This window comes from Tigriopus californicus, chromosome 3 (genome assembly GCF_007210705.1).
Source record: "Tigriopus californicus strain San Diego chromosome 3, Tcal_SD_v2.1, whole genome shotgun sequence".
Lineage (NCBI taxonomy): Eukaryota > Metazoa > Arthropoda > Copepoda > Harpacticoida > Harpacticidae > Tigriopus > Tigriopus californicus.
The window spans coordinates 3,931,361-3,952,466 of NC_081442.1; the positions used below are offsets into that span (position 1 = coordinate 3,931,361).

Below are 21,106 nucleotides of genomic sequence, written 5' to 3' on the forward strand. Positions count from 1 at the left end.
TTGCTAGTAACTCAACGATTTATTGAATGTATAAGACATTCATCTGAACAGCAGCTCATGCATGCATTTGCTATTGCAAGGTTAGATAGAATAAGTATTAAAAAGTAATGCAGTACCTCTTTTAAAGAGTATTGTCCTGTGAGAAAAAGTTCTCACATTGAAATTTCTGCTTTTGTACACTCAAAACCTTAGAGCCGGCAGGAACAGAAGTGGAACAAACCTCTTCAGAACTTTCTCGTTTGGACCAATTGTGGACCACTTTGGTAGTATCTTAACTAATTTGACCACCAAGCTTTCTGGATCTGTGAAAAATCAAAAATCATCACTGAATCCCACAACTGCCACGACTTAGTGGACCAAAAACGGATATAATATTGACCCCAGTTTGCAATATGCATTGTTAAAACTCGGTGTTTGTTTCAAAAAAGTTATTTTGTTTGTGCGAATAATATTCAGAAGTTAAGCCAGGATAGTTGAACAAACTTGAAATATTTTGACGTTTTTCCATTCTTCCCAACCAGAAATTAACAGCAGATCCCAAAATCAGAGCGCTAAATTTGATTATTCACCATCGGCCCTTTTTTTCTTCACATGACCAATAGTACTATTAAGGCCAGTCGTTTGAAGCTATCCATGGTATAACGGTAGTTCTTGGGTAATAAATTCATCGATGGATTTTCATTTTGTTGGCCTTGGCAATGTTTGGGGCCAATAGCCCACTTTTCTAAAGCGAAGGAGTGAACATTAGATCGCGAAAAGGTCGTACTATATAGGGCTTGTCAAGTGAACGCGTTCATGAATAACTGACGTTGATCCAAGGAGTCAAATCAAAGACAACATTCCTAGCCAAACCGCGGTGGGCATGCAATGAATTTTGACATTTATTTTATTTCACATGCTTGTCTATGCAAATAGCATTGTGGTATTGAGCTAATTTGATAGTGCGTTCACCGATAAACACCAGTCATGTTCATTTTGTTGGGTTTTCTAACAGCTCACACAAAATCACTCGATTATTTAAAATTCAATGGGCGGATGGTGCGAGTTGACTGTGATTTTTGTCTTAATTCTCCCTCCCTAAAATGTCCAAAATCAGGATGCTGGCCCAAATATTCCTCGAATTTTCTTGGCTTGACTTGCCCTATACTACATAAGTTGGATGTTTCCTCGATCTAAGATTCATTCCTAGCCTTTAAAAAAAACTAGGCTCAAGACTTATTTCGGTGTTCTACATGGTTGCATATCCAAAATCTTGCCAATTGGCTCGTTTCTTCTGAACCATTTAGCCTTTAGTGCTCTTGGCCCTTTTAATGTAGTACTTGAGACGATTTAAGATTTAAGCATAGCTCCTTAATGAAGAGACACGGTGGCTTGATGACTCCATTTCGGATGATTAAAAATCAGCGCATGACTTTTTCTTTAGAATAAAGTGTGGCAAGGATGAGCAACTCAACAAATACATGTTCAAAAATGTGGTTCCAAAGGACAAATTAACACATATGTGTAACCTGAGAGACTTTATCGTCCAATGACTCACCGGCCACGCCATGGTGTATTTTGGGTGCTTCCAATTAGCACTTATCATCACTTCATCAGCTTGCAAGTGTGGACACCACCTCTTAAGTCAACTCCGCTTCATGATAGATCCTTTTGGTATAGATATAGATATATTTCTATCAAAATGGCGGAATACGCGATGAAATGGACATGAATACATTGATAATAATCTTTAGCCGAGTGTTAAATGATCAGTATACGTAGAGCGCTTGGGGTGTGAAGGGTTTGAAGTATTTACCAAAGTGAAAAATGGGAGGGAGCTATTATGAAGTCGAGAAAACTTTACAATCACGCCAGTCAATAGGTAAAAATTGCGCATCCTATACGGTGAAAACCATACCAATTAACAGGAATTAAGCTTCTTCAATTATTCGCTGTAAGAATGTACAAAAGGCTCATCACCGATGTGTAAAAATTAAATACACAGGGAAATTGGAAGCGATACGGTCATCACGGTATTTTATTACGGGTCCATCGTCTCCTCAGACTTTGCTGAACTTCAATCCTGAAATGGCAAATCAATCATTAAGTTCAGGACTATTTTGACCTTCTTAAGCAGTGTGGAGTGTGAACCCTCTTTGCGATTTACCTTCATCGTTCGAATAGCAGTTTTGACAGTGGAGCTTATTGTTCCGGACCCTGACATCAGTGCCTGCCGTGCCATTACCCAACTGAACCTGGCACACGCAACATTGAAAGCATCGGAGGTGATAGAACAAACGCAGACTTTCAATAATCATGGCCGCTCCTCGACCTACAACATATCAAACGGGTTTCAGTTAGTATCCCTATGGCTGGAAGACATTATTGGTCCAAAAATATTAATGTACCCAGTTCCTCCTTGCAATGGGAGCATTTCTTTTTCCCGCTCACGCTCAAAAGGCTGTTTTGAGGTTCAGAGTTTCGGGGCGGGACTTGCGGCCCAGGGATTCGAGTAATTTCTCTGCAAAACATGAACACTATCTAATTACAGGTTCCTCGGTTGGTCCTCTACTAGTACACACCTCTGTGGGTAATGAGTGCTATGCATGGCAGGAGAAGGTCCATTTTGGCCCAAATTGGCGTACAAACTTTCGTTGTAGTTCGCTGGGTTGCTTTTCAAGCCCGGCTTCTTGGTGGCGGTAGTGGTGGAGCTGGGAGGGGCAATTGTTTGGCTCTTCCATGAATTATCCACATTGTTATAAATCGGTTGCTGACGCTGCTGTTGTTGTTGCTGTTGTTGTTGTTGTTGCTGTAGCTGTTGTTGTTGTTGATGATGATGATGTTGCTGTGTATGATGGTCTTGTTGACTGTGGCGTCGATTCTGTTGTGGGTCAGTTGCCAGCAATTGAAACTGCTGCTGTTGTTGTGGCTGTGGTAGAGTCTTCTGGTTATAAGCCGTGTTCTCGTAGACAGGAGGGGAGTGACCAGACAAAGAGGAATTAGAAGGGGAGGGCGTGGCCGATGAGATGGGCTGACGAGAAACCGTGGCCGGAGAATGATTCTGTCTTGAATCGGCCAATCGCCTCTGCTCAGCCTCTTGCACCAACCAATGCTGGTTGTAGGTTCTAGAATGAATGTTTTAAAAATAAAAATAAAACCAACACTTCGGTAGTACGATATAATTGATTTGTTGTTGCCACCATTTTATGGCTAACTTTCTATTTGGCCACTTCTTAAAATTAAAAGATAAAAATCTCCTAACATTGATGACGTCACTAAATCAGCCTCAGACTATGAAATTAGTGATGAAGTACTATGAAAGCTATGAAGTAGATAATTCTCATGGGACTCAAAAAATTACCTGGTTTGACCGTTGGGAGACAGGGGGATCTCCTTTTTTTTGGGCAAAGCGGGCAGATTTCCGGCCGAAACTGACTTCATCGGAAGGCTTTGCTGGGGTGCAAAGCCTGGATGTTGCTTCAGTGTCGGTGGTCTTTGTTCTAAGAGGGTATTGTTGCTGTCATTGTTATTACTCTTAGGCTTGACTGGGGAGGTGAAACTGGACGAGGTACTGGAACCAGAACCCCCGGGCATGGGCACAACGGGGGTGACCATAACCTGCTTCTGGGCGGATTCATGCTGCTCGTGGAACCGACTAGTCGCCGTGGTTCGGGTGGTACTCATCGTTTGAGTCACACTCATGGCTAAAAAGGAGAGGAACACATTAATGGATCCGCCCGAGGTTGACCAACTGACCAAGGATGGGTGTTACGTACATTTCATGGACTGCACGGATTCCATGTATCGCTTGTGCTCCTTCTCCTCCTTCTGCAGACTGGCAATGATCTCTCGCTCTTGTTTGTCAATCTCTTCATCGTTGCTCTTGCTGTTGGTCTTATCACCTTGGCTGACAACGCCCACAGGAGGTTGTGGCATCACTGGAGGAGGTGGAGGTGGTTTTTCATTGGGTGGAGTCACCTCTGAGGGCAGAAAATCGTTGTCCTTGAATATTAATTTGGCCTCAGCCGCATCCCGCTCTAACGTGGTCTTTCGGGTCGCGGAAGGATTACTGTCGCCCAAAACAGATTTGTAGCTCTCCTCCAGAGCATCGTCCAGGTCCTTGTTGAAGTCAAAGTCTTCCATGTCATCGTCGTTGGGATCTTGTTCAAGCTTCATTGACGAACTGCTGGCATAATGTTGAGGCTGGAAGAAGACAAGAGGATCCTATTTGAGAGAAAACACGTACTTTCATGGACGTGAGAGATGCTATAAATGATCATTAAATGAGAGGCACATCAGGGAGAATGATGCCTCCAAAATGAGGATCCAAGTGACTTCTAGATCACTTTCACTCGTGTCCAATCCTTTATCAAAAAGAGCCTCATTCAAACATCAGGTCCCTGGTTAAACAAAAACCGCGCTATTTAAGCTCCAAAAATCTCTCTCTCGCACGTTCGCTACACATCGCCAGTATTAGGAATATCAAAGTAGTGCGAGATCTCATTCAAGTTGGGAAAGAGGAGTCAACTGGTGTGACGTCTATTTCCATGACAATCACAATCACGATAATAATGTGGATTAGTCTGACAACATAATGTAGTGAAGATGCAAAGGAACTTCCTCCATTCGACTCTTCTTCGGTCGCTTGCGAGATGTCGACGTATTGCTTAATCGGACTTTCCCTCTTCAAATCGCTCAACCGTCAAAGAAAGGCGTCAAAAAATCGACCGACCATCTGCAATATTTACCTAAGTATCCCCTCATTTCAAAATTGTTTGTTCATGCCTGCCTACTTCAAATTTCAAGTTCCGACGAAAGGATTGAAAGAAGTGGGGAATTGATGCGTCCGTCCCTTTGCATGACTCTGAAACGTGCCAATTGTCAAGTGACAAGCGGGAAACCTCATTTGGTAACCATTATACTTTTGTCATTAGCGCTCACTTTCTTGGAAACTATTCCCACTGTAAGCCCTGCTCTCGCTCTCCTTTGACTCTTCGTGTGCAAAACTAACCCCCAATCTTCTATTAGTGATGAGAGGGGGGGGGCTTAATTTTGTGAGGATCATTAAATCCTTTCCATTCGAAGCTTCCCTACAAGAAAGTTTGCTGAGGAACAAAAGACACTTCTGAACATCAATATTTGGATCACCGTCGTTTTCAGACCGTTAATAACTCTGTGGCCTACCAAAGAATAGCAAATCATAGTCATGCCCCAACCAAAATCGTTCAAAGGTCTAGACGCATAAGGTGAAAATATGACAGACGGAATTCTAATCGGGTATGTGTACCCTAGACCGAAGACGAAGAAGAACAAAGCTCAATTTCAAGCCCACCCAATTCCCGCTAAGAGCTTTGAGCTTCGGTGAAAATCCTCCCGCCCTAAAGACAAAAAGTCAGCGTGTGCAAAAGCGAAATTTGGACGCATTCGAACTGAAGTTGGTGCACCTGTTCAACGATTGGAGGGTGATAAAATTCTTGCCTACTTTTGGGGTGTGCTTACCACAAATCAGCCTCCATACAGTTCAGCTACGTTTAGGCACAATTTGGATTGGGAACATTGTCTTCGAAAACTACGTGCTCATACTAGGAAAAACGATGAAGCAAGTGAGATTGGCTGGAAGGTTCCATCAGACCCTTGATTGCTGGCCATTTAGGGCCTTCATGGGAGAAAGAACACAGGAAAAACTCAATCTGAGCGAAAATTGCCTCATTCCCAACGCCATCTCAACATCAACTAACTAATCGCTTTCTACCATGGTTCACATTTTAATAGTGGTGGTGGTGAAAAATTGCATTGCATGGGTGAGAGGTCAATGAGCTCCGAAAGTTATTGATAACACAAGTGCGGTTTGAAGCATCATTTGAGAATAGGTGTGAAACAAAAAGTCTTCTTCAATGGGCTCTTCACAACAACCCTAACACCCTTCCCGCCCTTTCCGTCTATTTTTGACCCAGGAAGTTGATTGGGTTGCTAAGTTCGCCTACCTCAATGAGTTTGCTGTAGCTGAGAGGTGGAGGAGGCTGCTTCTTCTCGCCCGTTTTCAACCCATCCTTGTTCTTTAAGTCTGACTGAGAGGAGATCTTCTGAAAGTTCTTCAGCTTCTCTCGGAAATGTCCCACGTGTTCATTCTCAAGCTCGAGTTTCCGCTTCTCTTCGATTTGCCGCCGATACTCCTCCTCCTCTTTTTGGGCCCGCTCAAAGGCCTCCAATTTGCTCCGCATGGTCTCCGAAAGTTCAGAGGACTTCTTACGAGCGGGTTCGCGAGGCTTTTGGTTTCCACTGAGGGATGTGGAGCTCTTCCAACGTTCCAAAGACTGGGGTTCTCCGTCATCGTCCTCTACCTCGTCGTCACCGTCGTCCCGTTCGTAGTCACTGTTGTGGGAGCCCGAGAAATGGGCGGGATGATCCTCGTCAGATTCGGGCACAGGACTGACCGGGGACTTGGAGAAGGATCGACGTTTGTCGTGACTATATGAATCACCTGCACTGGGTTTGGCCAAGCCTAGGTCCGACCAATCATCCTCATCCGTGTGAAGGAGGCCGCTTAACTTCTTGGAGAGGCTCCTGAAAAATGTTCAAGTTAAAAAGACTATGTGAGCTCGATTTCCATGAGAAGTTGGGGCAGTTTACTATCAATGTTTGATAACGCCTGTGTTTGAATGTGTTCTTTATCACCGCGTATTTCAACCTTATCTTTGGGTGAACGATTACTCATCATCATATGTACTAATCCTAACGGGCATCATGATATGTTTGCCCCATGTAAGAAGTGAGGACTTTAAATTCACATAAAGTGAAGAAAAAGAGATCTCGCTTCTGGAGCTTGGACGAGTGAAAAACTCATGCGAGGAGACAATCATCCAACCCAATTGCAAGATTGAAATCTTCCTTTGTTTCGCTGCAAAATTGACCCGAAATGACGGGACGCTCCGCTCCTATCATGCATCTTCCCCTCCCAGTTCCTGGCCTCTTTCAAAATGTGGGTCAACTCCAAATCCAGCAATCCTCATAGGCGGTCAAAACGAACCAGCAGAGGATAGACAGGAGACTGGCTGGCTTGTTGCATTATTAGAATATCGGAATGACGTCGTTCATGTACCCATGACGCTCCGTGTGGTCAAAAGGTCAGAAAATGAGTTACGAAATGCCTGGCTATTCAAAAACTTCAACCACGATGCAATACGCCCTGAGTAGGTCAAGCAAATTATTCTTGATGAGCTCACATTTGCATTATGCAATCGAAATTGATTTGCTGGGAACAAGATGTCCGTGAAATTGCATGTATTGAGCAATGGCACCAACTGCACTTACACTTTTCTGGATTGCCCATCCGAGTCACCCTCAGACAAGACCTTGATTTCCGCCACTCGCATCAGCGTCTCTTCCGATTGCTTCCTTCGTCGACTCTTCCAAGAAGTGAGGTTGGACTGCCATTCAGGGGTTTCATCGCCCTTGGCACCCCCTCCCCGGGCTTGATGGGCCAACTCCTTGGCCTTTTTGATTTCTTCAACCTGAATGGAGGTAATAAAAATTGGTTATGTAAGAGGGCCGAGTGATATAATTGCACCATAGCATTTAATAATCATCCACTTCCTTTCCGATTGAGTAAATTCCGCCGTCGACTTGATGGACAAACGTTGAACAAACAGTTCAGTTCTTCGTCAGAAGTCGTGCCAATGGCATGGTACATATATCGATTGAGAGAGTTATTTGGTTGGGTATTGACATTTACCTGGAGCATTTGTTTCTGAGCAGATATTAGCAGAGGATTGGAAGGAACTTTTGTGAACTGGGCAGGGTTGGCTGCTGGTTTAGAAGCGTTGATTGTTTTCATGCGAGTTGGAATGAATTCATGATCCTGCAAGAGTATATGAGAGAGAAACATTAAAATCTGCCATAACTGACTCATTTTAGTGTTATCCGCATCAGATAGAACAAAATGAAGAAGTTCAATGATTTTTATGCCTGAGTCTGACCGAGAAACTATGAATAAAATTACAAGATGACTATTGGACATCATTGGGAAACGGACTTGGAGTTATCCCACGAAACCTGTTCAAGATTGTTTTTGAGCCGGTGAGCTCGAGGGAAAAAAATCATCATTAGGAGCTAATCCTATCGCAGGCGGCACCATCTGTATAATTTTTGGGTGAGTGCGTACATGCAAGCCCACTAACTCATCGTCTCTAGGCCCTTCCTTCTATCAAAGTCATACCTCAGAAATCGTGTTTCTGAGAGAGAAAGAGAGAGAGGACCGTTTCGCAACTCCACACGGAGAAATCATCATTTATCATTCATGACCATCGAGGAGAATTACAACGAGTATTGCCCTTCATGTTTAAGCGGAAAGAATTCATTTCCATGTATTTCCAAGTGGAGTGGAGGATTTTTATTTTTCAATCTCCTTCTGCAGTTGGAGAAGAATCGAAACATCTTTTGACGATCACCTCAAGGAGAGTTTCTTTTGACAATCCAATTGGACACTCAATGGTGCCTTTATAACGGTCTACCTCCTCTATATCGTGCAATAAGACCTGCAAACACTGTTCAAAATCATTTGAAATCTGTCATCGAAAAATGATTACTCAAACATGGTTACCGAGCCCAATGAGTTGTTTATCCCATTAAGGAGCCGAAGTTGTTTGCAATTTTAGGTTATAATTGCAAAAAACAACATTATTCAGTGTTGTGGACTGTCTTCGTGTGCACAATAATTGGATGATAAGGCAAAAATGAAGAGTCGTGTATCGAAGACTTGCCACGTTCACGACCATTTTCTGTACATGCCTTTTCAGTGTTCAACTCCCAATGAATCAGGCCTTAGCCCTACATTCGTATTAGGTTCCTTTTAAAGGTAAAATCAGAGGGAAAATAAAAATTTCATTCTTTCACTCATTTATTCAGTGGGCGGAACACTTGAAGTCAACTGTGCACCAAGAAGCTTGAATGTAGCCAACCGCATTTATTTTCGAGGCATCTCGCTTTTCTCCGACACATCAGGGAAATCTTTAATTATTTCCCTGTACTCGCCGGGGGAAACTTTCTCCCTTAATTTAATTGAGGCCTTCCCTCTTTGTTCTTCAGGTCTGGTTTCGTATCAATAAATCCCGAGAAATCACCCTCAACTCGTTTCGATTGATTGTAGGAAGACTAGCTTGTAAACATTCCAGTTCTCGTCTTAATTTGCACGTGGGTTCCAATTGACCTTCTGGAATTATTGGATCGAAGTGCCTAACTTTTAAATTGGACGAATGGTCAAAGTTTTTATTGCCTTTGAATGACATGCATGCTTGGGTGCAGTTAATGGAAAGTAAAGTTGCACGAAACCAATCGGGGACAGCTGAGAGATTAATATCCAATACGCCATTAATGGCTTAACTGGAACATGAGGTGGCCTAGTGCATTTGCTTCAAAGTTAATCCTTCTTACCTTCGCTACGAAGTGATGGTCCGAGCGAGCACTTGGAGATCGACACTAAACTACAAAAATTCGGGTTTTGTTCTCTCCCAATTTGCTGATTTGACAACAAACACCGAATTTGCTGAGGAGCAAGTCTGCTGAGTTTGTTATTGTTTGACTGAGAAATGTGATATTGTCGTTCAAAGATTAGGCCCTTGAACCAGATAATGACACGGCCATGTTTACCTTGCTCTCCTTGATAAGATTACCTCACACTCAACAAGAGGGATTTTGGCTCTAGCTCAATAAGAGTAGTAGGCACTCATTAGACAAGATGGAGGTTTCTGAGGAGCCACATATTTCTGTAGAATCTTTTAAACTTAGACCTAGAGATTCGACTAAAATTTTAATACATTGATATGAAAACATAATTCAATGATTCGTTTATCTTTTGTAAATCCGATAAAGATAAGTTCAACTTACCCGAGACGTTGGTTGAAAGGTGGAGAAGATTCTCAATTTTTTTTTCGTATTAACAGATACATTGTTTTAGGAAATTGAAAGACAATGTTCGACAGAGCGAATATAAACTGAGTTGAAAAGAACATACAACAAACGCATCAAAAATGATTTTTTTTTCAGGAGAACTCGACGCAGGAGGCAAAATTCATCAATCTATTGACTTTCAGCGAAGCATAAACCAGAAACCCTAAATTGGTTCCTAAAAGTCTCAAATTAGTGACTTACGTATAGCAGCGCGGGTTTGGATCTCTATTTTGAAACAATAAATTACTAAAAAAGGAGAAAATATGATTTCTACTCTCAACTACATATTTAAACTACCTAAAGCTGCATCACATTTTTCTGCAATCCTATCCTAGGATGCCAAAAATTGCAACAATGAGACTTCTCGGATCAACATGCAAAAATTCAAAGCAACCACATACGTAATCAATTTATTGGGGATCACTACAATCTTTTGCCATATCTATCGAACAAATAGATTTAATCTTTCGTATGAATACCTGACCAAAAAAATATGAAAATACAGAAAAGATGATTAATTTGCTTTGTTCAAGATGTCTGATAATGAACATGCCTGTCCGACAATTACCGTATGTCCTTGTCTTTCTTGTAATGACACAATCATGCACTAATTTCCCATTGTTTCGCATACCTTTCGCCTCTCAACCGAGATATTGGAGCTCTCGGTCGAGGATGTGGTTGAGTTACGGTCCTCTAGGCTCTCATTGGAGAAATAGTTCTGATCTTCTGTGCTTGTATCCATCCTCTCTTGATCGATTGTGGTCACACTGGGCATTCTTGAGGTACAGTTCAGAGCACACTCTTCACCCGATGGTTATTGGTACATCTACAAGAAATGAAAATCCCTTCATCAGATTCCGTGAACACATTGTTGAGTGGGTGATGACAGTCATGAAGCATTTCATTTGAACTGCTTCAAATTGAACTCGGTTCTAACGATGGTTGTGATTTGTAATCTACGGTACTTCAAGGTTAGGTATAATATTATGCATACAGTAGCATTGGTATTTTACAACGAAAAGTGAGCCCTCTTGAGCAATAACGTTTGCTCCAAAGCAGGCCCCAAGCATGGTTATACCATTACTTTTGCTGAATATTTACTCGTTTTTTGGGGTGTCTAAGGATAAATAATTCAAGGAAAAACTGAGACCAAGAATAGGCTGGATCCTAATTATCGACACGATTAGAAGGCATTTTATCGTATGCTCAAACTTGTCGATATCAGGTGTAGAGGTTTTCTCTTTCTGAAATGTCCCTACAAAACGTTATCCTTTTTTGTTCCCAACTTTACACCGATATAATTGTGAACAATATTTGATTGAACATTTCATCGTAAAGCAAGAAGCTTGTTCCAAATCCATGCCACCTTATCACTTGTAAAACTGAGTTTTTAATCCATTCAAAATATGTCAACATTTATTTGGATCCTTTTATCTACTTAAATATCAAGGTCAGAGCCTCTTAAGCAGGAGTCTACCATTGAGGGGAGATTGGAGGTCCTTCATGTGGGACCATCACATCAAACTGAATACTAACCGTTCCGTGCGAGGATGAAATTGAAGGTCTAGTTGTGTGCATAGCACACTAACACTTACTTTCATTGACTGTCACTCATTGAAGACATCAGCCTTCTGTAAGAAATTCAGGGCATGAACAGGTGTAAAAAAAAAACCTCGGTAGAACTGGTTTGGCCAAGTTGTTGGTCAAAAAAGTAAATTTGGATTCCAGCACGCTCTTGAATTCCCTTTCAAGTTCTAGTTTTGAGGCAATGTCAAGAAATGTTCAATAAAGATCCGTTGATCTTTCTAACAACGTACATTGACAAAGATGTCTGCCGTCGAACCTTGAGCCGATCCATGAAGAGAGCGAATGTAAAGAAACCACCGGGTGTTTGAGAATAGTAGAAGTACTCCTGATTGCCACCATTTTGGTGGCTGGCTTCCTCGCTCAAAGAATCAAGAGGTCCATGGTAAAGGTCATGACGCAAGGCAGGGGCTTCTTTCAACCCAAGTTGACTTTTCGCCCCATCCACCTAGGCCTGCCAGATTTCCGCTCGCTCAAGCCCTTGAAAACGATGGCACTGTGCAACCGATGCAACCCGTTTCGTCCCAACCCGAGCCCTTTTCTGAGGAAGTGCTTTAGCGCCACAGCTCTGCCTTATGGACAGTATAATGAATTGCAGATCTCACAGCCAGCCATTATCTTCGAGATATGAGAAATGAGTTAAGGTAGTCGAACGGATATTGGCGTGAGATCTTGGAATAGTTTTTCAGGAACCCTGAAACGCGATAGCTTCTTTCAGAATTGAGAATTGATGATCTACAGATTGCTCTTCCGCTCTAGCCGCTGTTCTTGAAACCGACCATTAAAGGTTCACTTAGAACAAGGGGGTTGGAGGCCGGGTGAAATCGGAAATCTGATCAAAGCGGATTGAAGGACCTACGCTGAAGCAACCCCTCTTTGTGCCACGAACATCCAATTTAGATTTCATTGCTCTATTCAATTTGATGATAAAAGAAGACACTTCTTCTTGAACGAATCCCACTTTCCAACTGTTCAATGGCAATGGGCGAAAGGGAACAGATATTTTGGGAAAGAAGGCCTTGAATGCAAAAACTTAAATTCCAGCAATGACAATTCCTACCGCTGAATGTGAACCTCAGTCAGCGACCATTATATCATCATCCATCTTCGCTTTCGGCTGAAAAATTGGCAGGAACTATCTGTGAGGAACAACCAATGAGAAACTAAATTGGTTTCAAAAACTTGAAGACAATTTTTTGCCCTATATACGAAATCAAGCGTCGATGGATACAGACCGGATCTGACTTGGAGACAAGGCCAGATGACTTTTTTCAAAGTACCAAGTGCAACGAGGGATGCTCGGCAAGTTTTTTTATTCCAACCATGATATCTACGCTTGCAAGTATTTTCATTCTAAAGGTCTTAATTGTACGCGGCATGAGCATCAAAAGGTACAAAACTTGGAAACGGGACTCAAAACGCTAATGATGTAATGAAACATGAAATGATGGTTTGAAAGGACATCAATCAAGCCCTTATTTGATCATGAATACAAGTTCCCCGCCAATAAAACAATCATGACTAACCATCCTATCTTTGAACTAACCATTTCCGACTTAAAATGTCGCGCATGACTCGCCATGTAGAGATGGAATTTGTTTCATAGTCGGTAAATCTTAATGGTCTAAAGCCAAAACGCTGTTCCCAAACTGTTCAAGGCAATCCATTTCATCTATGGGATGATGTGCAAATCAGATGAATTGCCACACCTTACATTTTAGAGGAGCAATTCCGATTTCTATCCGCCAATGATCTGCAAAGGATTATTTGCTCTCAACCACTAATCCTACTCTTTTTTTATCACCGCACGCACATGCAATCCACTACTTCATTCAGAAAAGTGAACCAGTAAAAATGTTACTCATTTCTCTTTGGTATTTCTTCTTTAGGTTACATGTTCGCTTGGCGCATGAAAATTGGAAGCCAAGTCAAAGTCAACACAATCAGCCCTGAGACCTATTCAGTTATTCGTATTCACTTCTCATTTATTGCCCTCACTCTTGATTGGGCAATTCCTTAATTGCCCGATACAAATGGAGTTAGGTTGGCAGTGATTACGGTCTTGAAACCCAGGCGTCTCTTGCCTTTCAGTTTCGCTTTGTTTACTAGCCACCCTGTTCAAGCGGAGACACGGTAGTAGTAAACACAGTCAAGGGTTGAATCATATTGGTGCTCCAGAGCCTAACAATGAGTCTTTTAGTGCGTGTGGTATTCACGATGCCATGAATCCTTTCGACCTTGACAGCCTACTGTATTCTCGTATCGGCCACTTTTAGCGATCGACATTAACAATTCTGGCAATTGCTTGCCACTCTTTTAGGCCTGGTATCTAGGCCTGGGTTCCCTGAAATCTACCGCTCCATCACTTGATAGTAAGTATCCGTGACCAACTCAAAATTCGTGCGTTCATGCTTGTCCATGGACAGCTAGCAAAGGCATTTTGGAGACACACCCATAATCCTTATTTTGCGACAGACTACGATATCAAATCTGAACGTGGCATGGCTTTTTTGGCAAAGCGAATTTCTTTTGACAACACATTGATTGCAAAGTATCAAAGAGTTTTCCCTCCAAATCTTGACATTTGTCAAAAGTTTCCAATTTAACTTGTGAACCAGGAAAGAACGAAACAATGAAGCGAAAAGAGCAATCTTGGGATTCCTTGCCAAAACATTTCCTTCTAATGCAGATTCAAAGCATATACTACTTCCTCTACTATCGACTTCTTACTTGCTCTTTCAAGTTCACTCCAAAACTTGCCAGAATGCCGCGAAGTGCCGAAATTGGACATTCCAAACATTTTATCGCATTTTACAACAGATCAAGCCAAGTCTTCCAATCATGCAAAAAAACTTCAAACATATGCACTTTAAACAATGCCCGAAATTGGCACGGTTTCGGTTGGAAGATATATAAATTCATAAGTATTCCAACTCTGACTCCGTTCTGTATCCGATCGGTATTTAGAGGTTCTGGAAACCCCTGAGAGGTCGGCCCACTCCACAAAGCGTTGGTAATCGGTCTTATTTTCTTCTTCTCCTCCCACCTGAAGTCATGACTAGTAATTAATTGCTAAAGTTATTTCAGACCAGCATCTCAAATTTCACGTGGGGTGGACGTGTACCCGTAGAAACAGAAATCATGTCTCGTACTTACGTCCGTACACATGGAGCTGGGACATCAACATGGCAAAATAGTCCTCCTCATTAAAACGTACTCATTTATGTGGTCGTTCAAAGACACACCCAAACATGTTTTAAAGACCTGATATTACTTTTTCCTAAGAGATACGGGTTTAAGAGAGAATCTCGGATCAAGTGAACTAGTTACGTTTCATCACGCTCTCTCTCTTGGTTTTCCGAAAAAAACTAGGCCTTGTTGTTCTCTCTTGTGTTTTCAACTTGGTGAAGGAAGCTTGTCCCTTGTAGCTACAATAGCTTCCCACCGCCAACTGTGACGTCAATTTAGTCTCAAGTGTGTTCTTTGAGAGTCACGCACAATTATCGTTGCCATCTTTGTCATCATTTTCAAGACAAGAGGGCGGGCTCCTGGTGGCTCTCGATCTTGGCCAATAGATTTCTAGTAATGGCGTAGGCGTGAAATGGAATGTGCGCGTGTAACTATTTGCCAAAATCATCGATTGGTTGTTATGTAACTATGTCAGGAACCATTCATGATTGATGGAGAGCACTAAGCTAGATTGAAAAAGAAAAATCGATTTCCAATAGCTAAGTGAACAAGATTTAGAAACCAAATTGAAATGTCTTCGGATACGCCGATAAAACAAAGTCTCATAAAACAGAAACAAATTGGTTATGATCCCATGCATATGACTTCAACATTACTTGGGCCAAAACGGAGAGCTTAGATGGGTTCGCAACACCTTATTGAATGTATAATGTGTATCGTCATGCTTTGAAGTTTTCTCCCCCGCTCTCCCAACCCACCGACGTCAATATTCATAAATATATGTTTCCTCGCTCATGGCTTAGCAAAATCAAATTTCATCAAAGATGAGAAGCCCCATAGGGCCAAATCATAGCCAGTCACTTGTTGTTGCCGCTGATGCTTCATGCTTGATACAACTCTTATGATTTCCTGGTGTTTCGCTTACCAATGCATCTTTCGAATTCCGAGCAAAAACTTGTCATGCATTGTCTTCAAATGAAAGTTTAATTTGGGTCTCGGCATTCAAAGGACGAATCCAGAAAATGCACAGTGCCAATTATTCTTCGATTTTCGAATGGAAATTGTTGTACGGATGACAGGTGACTCGAGTCAGAGAATCATCACAGGGGTTTGATAAGAAATCTTTGCTTTTGACGAGAAGGCCAAGGTTGATGATTGCATTGCTTCAACGATTGTCAAGCTCAATTGTCTTAATTTCCTTTGTTTGATCTGTTAGTCATCAAAATCATTGTGGGCAGGTTTGACATTGCCTTGCTCGGATCAACATAATCCTTCTTCAAGAGGTTTAGGTAAGGTGACTGGAAAAAACCGTTTGGCCTTAAGCTGACTTTTTCAGTAGGTGTTAATCGCTTGTCTACTATTATACATGTCAGGGTTCATTTATGGGTGAGTTGGCGTGTTCGAACCAGGCATAAATTCTCGACTCAAGAGCCCCTTAAGTGAAAGTTTTGAGTTCGTCCATAAGCCGGATTTCTTGTGATGACAGAGGAACGACAGCTTTGGTGACACACATTCATATTGAACTGGATGCCAATCCCAAGAAGATTTAAAGCAGCTTCGAAAAACAGCCTTTTGAAGATTCCTACATCTGATAGGAAAACACTTATGAAACACTCTTGTGCGTGTGTGTGGTTCGGGATACGGTGAAGAAAGGAGATAAGAGCAAATTGTCGTGAAATTGGTTGGATTTGTAAGGCTTCAAAGCTGATGTGTGAAGTCAAATACCAAGAGACGTGTTTGCGATCTCGAAATCCATTGAAAAAGAGCAAGACCTGGAAACTGTCTTGAAACAAAGACTATGAAGGTGAAATGAACAGGAGAGCACGGAATCAATTTCTAGGGAAGTTTCTCCACACAAAGCAACCCAACACAATGATTCATCGTCACCTTTAAGTTGTCGTCCGATCCCGTTCTTCACTGATTCTCGAAAATCAACTGTAAATTGGCAGAGCGTAAGTTTCTCCCAGCTAAAGAATGCTGAGAAGTGCTTGAAACCTAATCTCTCTCTTCAATTGACCTTGCAAATTCTGCGCATTTGTAAACTCTAATAATAGCAGCAGCGCCAGAGCAAAAAAACAACAACAAAAAGTGTCAAAGAAAGGGGCCCTCCATTTCCATGTTGCCATAAATGGTATGGGATATCTGTTTCATATACCTTGGCCCATAAATCTCATTCCCTGGTAAGATGCCGAAGCACGAGATAATCATTCTCTTCGGAATGGTCGTGGTCTCGTTCATCATGAGAAACGCCTGCTTCGCTTACGAAGGCTTTTGGACAACCTTCAGAGGTTTTAAACCCCTTGGGCCAAGACGAGAAATAGGGTCAGTTGGCTAAAGGAGAGAGACCATAAATCATCCTCTCGTTATTGACACGGGGCAGAGTGAACTCAAAGAGATTCTGTCAAGCATGACTGAGAGAGATCAGAAAGCATCCAGTGAAATTTGCCAACAGCACAAAATTAGGTCTCTCTGTCACACTCCCTCAGCATGTTTTTGCTCGTTTTTTTCAACCACAGTTCCGAGAAATGCACCTGCTCCCTTGCTTACAGGGTATTTCACAATGTCTCGTCTCCACAGACATTTCAATTGGCCAAGAATTGCTCATAGCTCAGAAAAAAAACCTTTGTTCTGACACGTTGCCAGGCCTTGAACGGGATTGTTTGATTGCCTTGAAGTTAATATACAATTATTGAGGTTGTGACTGGCTATTCATTAAGGAATGTACTTTGAGAGTGCATGGCTTTACTGAAGTCTTACAATGTCCATTCAAGATGAGCATAAGGGCCGAAAACTAAGGGCGAATAAGTGGAACAGGGATGCAGGGGGGATTTGCCCTCCCTCATCCCTCTCTCGCTTCATCGTCATCGTCTCCATTTTTTGGCAGGGACATAACGAGCGGAAAGCTCTTCACATTCATGATGTGCACTCACACTATGGTCGGGTTGGGCCACGAGGTAGTTCTCATTGATATCTAATCTCATGTTGGGGCGGGGAAACTCACCCAGAAATTACTGTCTATCCGTGTTGCTCCAACTGCACAAAGAGGTCACGGTTTGGACTGAGGCTAGATCCCTCGTTTGCCTCCTCCCCTTTCTTGCTCTTCAGAACAAGGATATTTTTCACATCTGAATGAAAATTAGAATGACTGAATGTTATTTCCGCTCAGTCTCCGCCAAGTGATCCGATGTCCAACCATCTGTTTAGTGGGAGGATATCAAATATACAAACACACTGCAATTGAGGTTGATAATTTTGACTCCCTTAGTCACGTGCGACAGGAGTCGTCTCGAGGAAATTGCGGGAGATTAAATGTGCCGGGAGCTTGCTAAGGATCAGCCGAGAATGACTTTTTTTGGGTGACGACATCGAATTCATTGTTTGACAGATTGGTCATAAAATGACAAAGGAGGAGATTTGCGAAACAAATCAGGCAAGGTCGTGGCATAAAAGAGTGTTCTGAATTTCATTGAATGCTATTGGCAATGATTGACCAATATCAAATCGTCATCCTGGCCAACGGTAAAACTGTCCACGGGCACGATAGTTGACAAGCTTGGACAATTCGATTCATATAAGAGAACCTCGTGGCATGTTAGGAAAGCCAACAAACCATTTCGTTTGCGTTACGGCTCTTTTATGGCTGCATTTGTCCAAAACCACAAATGTATTCATTTATTCGTTGCTTGCGTTTCCGAAAATCGTTTGATGGAATAAAAAGAGGTCTTCGGTTGACTTTATGCGGCAACTTCACCAATTGCATTGTCAGTACGGAGAATGGCAACCATTGCTAAATTGAGATATTTTCAAGGCAAGGGCCACTTCCTGATCTTTTCTGACAGATTGCACACATTCACTTTCCCCACACTACGCGAGAAGTTTGTATCCAAGATTATAAATGTACGCTTATTTCCGTTCTAATCAGACATCGTTCCTTACAGTCTTCGTCTTTTCCTGCGTTTCCATAATAAAGATCCAGACAATGGTGGAAACTCAGGAGTACCTTACTCTCTCATGCTTTTCATGTATTTGATTCGAAAGAGATTAAGCGAAAGTGGCCTCATCCAGGATACCCACCATATGATGCCTTTCAGAGAGTTACCCGGGGATATCAGCGTTACAAGAAGAAGCCTCCTTGTCTGTCATTAGAAACGGATTCAAGACTTCCCAAATAGAAACTTAAAGAAAAGACACATGCTCAACTCCAGCAGGAGGTCAGCGTGCCAAGATATATGACTTGCATCATCCCTTGCCCATACTCCGTCAGATTGAAACGAATCAAGGCCAGATGGGTTGAAAAAAACCCAAGCACCATTGATCTTACCTGAGGAAGCAGTCGTTTTCTAGCCTCTTCACTCGGCTCACATTCGAATTTTGACAAGTAAACACACTAGATGGACTCTGGCCAAAGTGCGCTTCTTTTTCACTTCGGATGAAATAGGGCCAGATAAGGTAAATCAAGCCAAGATAAACAAGAGCCCACCAAACGCGCCAGACCCAACTAGACGAAGCTGTGTCACAATCACTTCATTGGGAAGCCCATTCTGGTATCTCACCCAATAACCATCACTTCCGGACCAATACAACTCTAATCAAATTCGGAAGCCTTCCACTACTGATCAAGATCAACTCCAAACACTGTGAATCAGAATAGCCTCTTCAGTGGTGCATTTTGGCCTCGCCTGGAGTCGTTGTTTTCCTCTACTGACTACTCCAGAAACTACTCTGGCATCCCCCAGTCGCACACTCTCTAGCTGAACAACTACAACGACAACTAGTGCTCCTTCTCCCACAGTCAGTAGGTGATTCTCCCTCGTTCTTTGGCCCGCCGTCCATGACCGGATTTCGGCTCCTTTTTCTCGCAAACCCGCCTTGAGCCCTTCAAAAAGAACTTGTCTGCTCACGCCCGAACCTCACTTGCTCACTTACTCACCTCACTCAGACCGGATTTGGGTGGAAGCGAGTGCGCGCTTTGTACAAAGGAAGGCGGGAGCGGCAGACCTGCCGAGCTGAGCGAACCAGTACCTTAGATCTGATCAACAGATCTCATCATGCAAGTAGATTGGTGAGGTACACACGGGAGCATAGGTAATTCATCTTGCTTGAATATGGCCTCCAAGGGAAAATGGGTTTAAAACCGTTTAAGGGACAGAAGTTTGTTGGACTTGAAGCCAGATCGATAGTTGGACACTCAGCTTGGAACAATAGGTGGACTTTTTCTGGTGTATTTAACTTTGAATAAACTTGCACTTGGACGGATTGGCATAAGTACTGTTCTTGAATCACACTTTAGGGTCCTAATTTCGCATTATACAAGTCAATTTGGCTCTGCCTCGCGGTTGCACTGCGAAAGTGGACAACCATTGCTACACAGGTAAGTTAGACAGACTTCAATGGATGCACGCCTGTACTCAAATGCCATGCCTTTGCGGGTGGATTTATTTTTCAACTTAATCAGTTTGATCCATTCCTTTAATATGCTCTGAGTGGTTTGAATTTTGGGTCAAACCAATGTCTACAAGCGAGACCTCATCCATAACAATGAAATACGGTTCAAGTGCCTTTAGAAATCGAAGCCATTCAGACCACAAAAAAAACTAATGCGGAAAGTCAGTGACCCAAAGGAGTACCACAGGACAAAACCAAACGACAAGGCATTAAACCGGCCGAAAGACGAAGGAAATGTACGCAAAAAGCGACCACAGCTACAAGGTTGATGGTTGATCCATCCAAGCATTCGTCCACCTTTCCAAGTTGCGGGAAGGCACGCCACACATTCACACACTCTCCAAAGCACAAATCATAGGAGTTTCCCCTCCTTCAATCCAGGCACAACAATAACTTCAACAGCAACAGCAACTCTTGAAATCGAAGTGACGTTTCATCCCTATGTAAAGCGCTTAATATCGGTCTCTTTTCTCAGTTGCACACCTATTCTAAACGAAAATTATATCGCCTTTAGTTTAGAGAACTGAATATCATTAAGTATTGAAGTAAGTCGATTAGAAAAAGGTGTTTGATGAGGACCTAAAATTACCATTAAATGTGCAATTTGTAAATGTTTTTAAACATTTTTTTTTATTTGGTCAGTTGAAAGTTAGTCCTCTTAGAACCTAATCTTGAGATATTTTAGACGTGTGAGGTCTACTTGTTAATTTTCTTTCTAACATAAAGTGCCTCGATTGGATAGAACCCTGGGCCATTTAGTTTGCTCGGTTGGTTGGTAGTTGGGCACTGGGCAAGAATTTCGTCCCTCAATGGAATGTGATAAAGAAAATGGAAAGTTGAACATATTTCTGGTCACATCATCATCATCATCCCCGTCTTGCTTCTCATCTTCCGCACAATCATTGGAAGCCCCACAGGGCGATGGTTCAACCAGACCAACAACAGTACAACCAACCAGAGGGCT

General features: G+C 42.3%; 1 protein-coding gene across 2 annotated transcripts; it reads right to left on the bottom strand.

Moving 5' to 3' along the window:
- Positions 1-1,648: 1,648 nt before the first annotated feature.
- On the bottom strand, positions 1,649-19,457 carry LOC131877603 (LIM and calponin homology domains-containing protein 1-like). 2 transcript variants are annotated; one of them, XM_059223318.1, is made up of 11 exons: positions 19,019-19,457; positions 10,556-10,750; positions 7,712-7,837; positions 7,291-7,490; positions 5,964-6,543; positions 3,756-4,182; positions 3,341-3,683; positions 2,562-3,104; positions 2,388-2,500; positions 2,147-2,311; positions 1,649-2,062 (listed from the first exon to the last, which is right to left on the bottom strand). In XM_059223318.1, exons 2-11 carry the CDS (start codon positions 10,697-10,699, stop codon positions 2,040-2,042), a joined length of 2,664 nt encoding a protein of 887 aa, XP_059079301.1. In that variant the 5' UTR covers positions 10,700-10,750; positions 19,019-19,457; the 3' UTR covers positions 1,649-2,039. The 2 variants fall into 2 exon arrangements, with proteins under 2 accessions (XP_059079301.1, XP_059079302.1); XM_059223319.1 differs by lacking the exons at positions 10,556-10,750; positions 19,019-19,457 and adding an exon at positions 9,409-9,564.
- Between the last annotated feature and the right edge of the window lie 1,649 nt (positions 19,458-21,106).